A 4,552-nucleotide genomic window follows, 5' to 3' on the forward strand; every position below is an offset into this window, starting at 1 on the left:
TCCAAAACCCCCATGATCTTTGGGTTAACAATCTATTTACTCTGCAACTTATAACTTATAATAATTACAGTAACATATTGTTAACTATCAGTAGTTTGTTTCGAATTATAAAATGACAGCATAATAAACAGCCAAAAAATCATCTGAAAACATATAACGACTTGTGATGTAACCACAGGGTTCAAATGCAATTCACTAATTTTTGATATAATGATTTTAGTTATTACCAACTGCACAATGTTTGAATCACCAACACTATTAGTCCATTATATTCTGTAGATATATTAAATCAAATCGCACAACCTACATTGAATCAACGTTATTAACCGCATCAATCAATAGTATAATGCAAATAGTAAAATACTGTAACGAACAGAAGATCGATTAAACTTTAATATGATGATACCAAACAGAAATGAAACCCTAGATCTGAGAAATCAAATAAAACAAATTGTTATCTCAAGCCATCTAATTACAACAGATCTAAGAGCTCGTAAACTTAGTAACCGCCTTCGTCCCTTCAGAAACAGCGTGCTTCGATAGTTCACCAGGCAACACAAGTCTCACAGCAGTCTGAATCTCACGAGACGTAATCGTCGGTTTCTTATTAATACGAGCGAGACGAGACGATTCCTGAGCGAGTTTTTCAAATATATCGCCGATGAAACTGTTCATGATTCCCATTGCTTTACCTGATATACCGATATCAGGATGAACTTGTTTCAACACTTTGAACAAATAGATTTTGTAGGTTTCAACGCTTTTTTTCGATTTCTTCTTCTTTTTATCGATCCCGCTGCTTTCTTTTGGGAGCTTCTTTTCGGCTTTCAATGGTTTCTTTTCAGCCGTGGATGATTTCTTCTCTGCTGGCTTCTTCTCTGCCTTTGTTGGTGCCATTTTCGTTAGAATTTGTTAAAGATCAAAAAGGTATTTGATTTGATTTAATTGGGGAGTTGTTGTAGGAGGTAATGAAAATTAGGGCAGATTGATTTTGTTATATATAGTGGTAGTAGCTTGAATTCTATTGGTTGATGAGGTTTCACGGAGATCAATGAGGTTACGCGGAATTAATGGGCTAGATAATGATCCTCTCCGTCCGTTTTGTTTTGAGTACTGAGAATCTTGGATCCTGTCCAAAAGTACTGAAAATGAAATTGTTTGGCAAAAAAATTTAAAGCCCATTTTGGATTTAAATTTTTGTAAAAAAAAAAAAAAAAATCATTTCAAAGTAAGTACGTGTCAATATTTCATCACAGGAACATAACTGAAACTGTTTTCATTGAATTTACAGTTGATTCTTTATTTTGATTACATTTTCTAACCTTACAGTTCTTTTCGCTTCGTGTGGTAACATTAACTTCGTGTGTACGGTATCGATTATGATTATGCACAAACCATCTTTTAAAGTGCATGTTTATAAGAATTCTATATTAATATCGTGGTCTGTTTTTTTCTCAATATATGCATGTTTAAAAATGGTGTCCCGTGTCCGTTTTCTTATACTATACATGTATTCATAGAGATGTCGTGTTGGTTTGAGAGACATGTATATGCTCGAATTGGATGGTTTTGCTATGGAGATATCGTTCACTCATAACCTACTTACGAGCCTTCATTTTTTTATTACCCATTTTGGTGGGTTGTTGGTTCACCTGCTCACCATTTCTTTGTTGTTAATCCTAAACAATATTTATAGTGAGTGTTTTAATATAAAAGATTTTATATATTATAAAGTGTTATTCTACATTAAAATTGCTAGTTTATTTTTTTAAAGACTAATTTATATTTATAATTGAGCCTTTATAGGTTGAAACCTCGGGATTTGTTCTTTCTTTTTAAGTTTTATCTTTAACACTCATAAGCTAGATGGTGAAATTTATGATATTCAACTTGACCAATACGTCGTTGAAGAGTCTTCCGTTGACCGACTTGTTAAGGATGTTTGCGAGTTGGTTCTCAAATCTTACTAATGGTAGTGAAATGATTTCTAGTTCGAGCTTCTTCTTGATGAAGTGTGTCTATGTTAACATGTTTTGTTATATCAAGTTGGACTAGGTTCTCTAAAATTATGATAGTTGTTTTGTTGTCATCCGTTAGAAGTTTTATGACCATAGGCCAACAAGTTTTAATTTTTTGCGAAGTTTTCCACGACTAGATTGAAGAATATGGATGTACATGTTACGTCTCGTTTTTTTCTCATACTCAGCTTTCGTATGTAAATATTTGGTTTTTTAGGTGGTCGTTGTTCATGAAAATTACTTTATGTCCGATTGTCTTATTTAGATGATATCTGATGATCCTCTATGCAGCTTCCATATGATGTTCTTGTGGCCGGTGACTCCGTGTTGTAGATCTCCTTGTTTCACTCCGAGATCTCCCCAATATCTCGTTTATAGAAGGCACCCGAGATAAGATGTCCATCTCTCGAGATTTCTCGGTCAACGGGGTCAAATTTGGTCAAAGTCACGAAATATCGGATTTTCATGCTTATTTCTCAGATTTTCTCGTAATATATCATAATTTCTCGAATTTTCTCACTTATTTCTCGAATTTTCTTGTAAAATCTAATAAAAATGTATATAAATATACATATATTTATTTATACTAGTGAAATGACCCGTGAAATCACGGGTTTCTTTAAATGAAACAGTTTAATGATATTGAAATCACGAGCCTATTAAATGCAAACATTTGAAAAATATATTAAAGTTGCAATAATATATTTAAGTTGACATTAAGATAATCAATGTCTTGTGCAATAACAAAAGTAGCTAAATCTTTTTCTAATTCAAATCAACAATCGTCAATACCATAAGCAGCATCTCTATTCATAAATGCCTTTATAGTATGATATTTCATACATCTCCTAAACGCCTTTATATGATATTTCAAAGGCATCTTGTGTTTAAAATCGGATACACAACTACAATTTCAAAGTTTCTCAAATCTTTTTTTTTTGTGCGTTCTCCTGTCACCTTTCATCGTAAAGACCCTTCTGCATTTTCTACATGGTTTAAAATTCAAAAGGCATCACCAAGACGGTCATATACCGGTAAAAATTGTGCAAATAATTGTGTTGTTTTAAGTTGAACTTTATCACTCTAAATGATTAAAAAAAAAATTCATGAAATCTTTGAATGGTAATCTTTAATCTTTCAAATCATTAAAAAAGTAGATATAGTTCAAGTAGCCAATGACCCAAGAACTTAGTAACTGAAACAACTGTAATGCTAGCTCGATCTAAATGCTTGTCCTGCCTCATAATTCAAAAAACTACATAAAAACTAAAACAAAACAATTTATACATTATATTATAACTAATAAACTTAAAAAAACACTCACCGTCACCTTCTTTAAGTCACAACCTACACCGAGTCTTTATGTCGAACCCAAATTAAGGTCAGGCCAGCTGTTTAGACAAATTAAATGCATATTATGTGTACATCCACAACATGGTACACAATTCTTACAATAAATATATTGATTACTAACCCTAAAATGAATGGACATGGCTCAGCCTTATGCCTCATTATCGAAAGGACCTCCCGTTTTAGTTTTCACATCATAGGTACCAGCAGAGTGTCATATGTATCACAACACAACAAAAAGTAACACTTATCTTTATATTTATGTAAAGAAACGTAACACAACAAAATGTAACACTTGACTTGTGAATAGTAAATGGGTCAAAGTACCACTTATAGTTTAGAACTTTTATAAAGACAGGTGTTCTTAATAATATACATTTATGCTTCAAGCTCGCTGGATTCATACATATATTTTGTATTGTAACACCCTAATATTTATTGTACAAAAGTGTAAATAAGGTGCATGAAGTGGGGTAAGCTGTGTGTAAGTAAACTGTGATCAGAGACGGTTCAGATCATTGTGCGTGCTGCGCACATGTATGGGAGCGCGCCGCGCACCCTTTCCAGCTGGCAGTTTCTGTTCCTTTTAAATGGATATTTTAGAAGGGCTTTTTGGTAAATTCACTTGGGGACGAGTTTAAGGCCACTAGATCAGATCTTGGGGTGACATTTACTCCACTTCTAACAACCTCATCCCTTCCACTTAAGTTTTAGAGAGAGAGAGATTCCTAGTGTGAGAAAGCTCAAGCAAAGGAAGAAGAAGTTAGATTCGGGTCCTAGCTCGAGTTATAAAGTTGTTCATCTCATCACTAGCTACGTTTTGATTGTGGTGGTAAGTCCTAATCTTGATTTTCTAAGTTTAATTTGTTCAAGGGTTAGGGTTTTGGGTTAGAGATAAGCATAAAACCCATTTGTTGGTAAATTGGGATTTTTAGGTAAGATTGAGTCATGAGGACTCAAGTATGACTAACCTAGGGTTTTAAAGTAATAAATGGCGTTAATGAGTCTTAATTGGTTAGCTAGTCACTAGCTTGCGTGTGTTGTCAAGTGAAAATTGTTTTTGGGGTTCATGGTTGACTTGAAATAGGTCAAATGGGTAAGTTTGACCAAGCGGGATAAATTGAGTATGAAAACACCCTAGATATGTATTGATGGGAGTCTTAGAACCTCAACCATTAACTTTT

At 33.5% G+C, this 4,552-nt stretch overlaps 1 protein-coding gene across 1 annotated transcript; it reads right to left on the bottom strand.

Moving 5' to 3' along the window:
* Window positions 1-286: 286 nt before the first annotated feature.
* On the bottom strand, window positions 287-953 carry LOC139896102 (histone H2B.5-like). The gene has a single exon (XM_071878687.1). The coding sequence runs from the start codon at window positions 895-897 to the stop codon at window positions 484-486; it is 414 nt and encodes a 137-aa protein (XP_071734788.1). The 5' UTR covers window positions 898-953; the 3' UTR covers window positions 287-483.
* Between the last annotated feature and the right edge of the window lie 3,599 nt (window positions 954-4,552).

Source organism: Rutidosis leptorrhynchoides, chromosome 3 (genome assembly GCF_046630445.1).
Source record: "Rutidosis leptorrhynchoides isolate AG116_Rl617_1_P2 chromosome 3, CSIRO_AGI_Rlap_v1, whole genome shotgun sequence".
Classification (NCBI taxonomy): domain Eukaryota; kingdom Viridiplantae; phylum Streptophyta; class Magnoliopsida; order Asterales; family Asteraceae; genus Rutidosis; species Rutidosis leptorrhynchoides.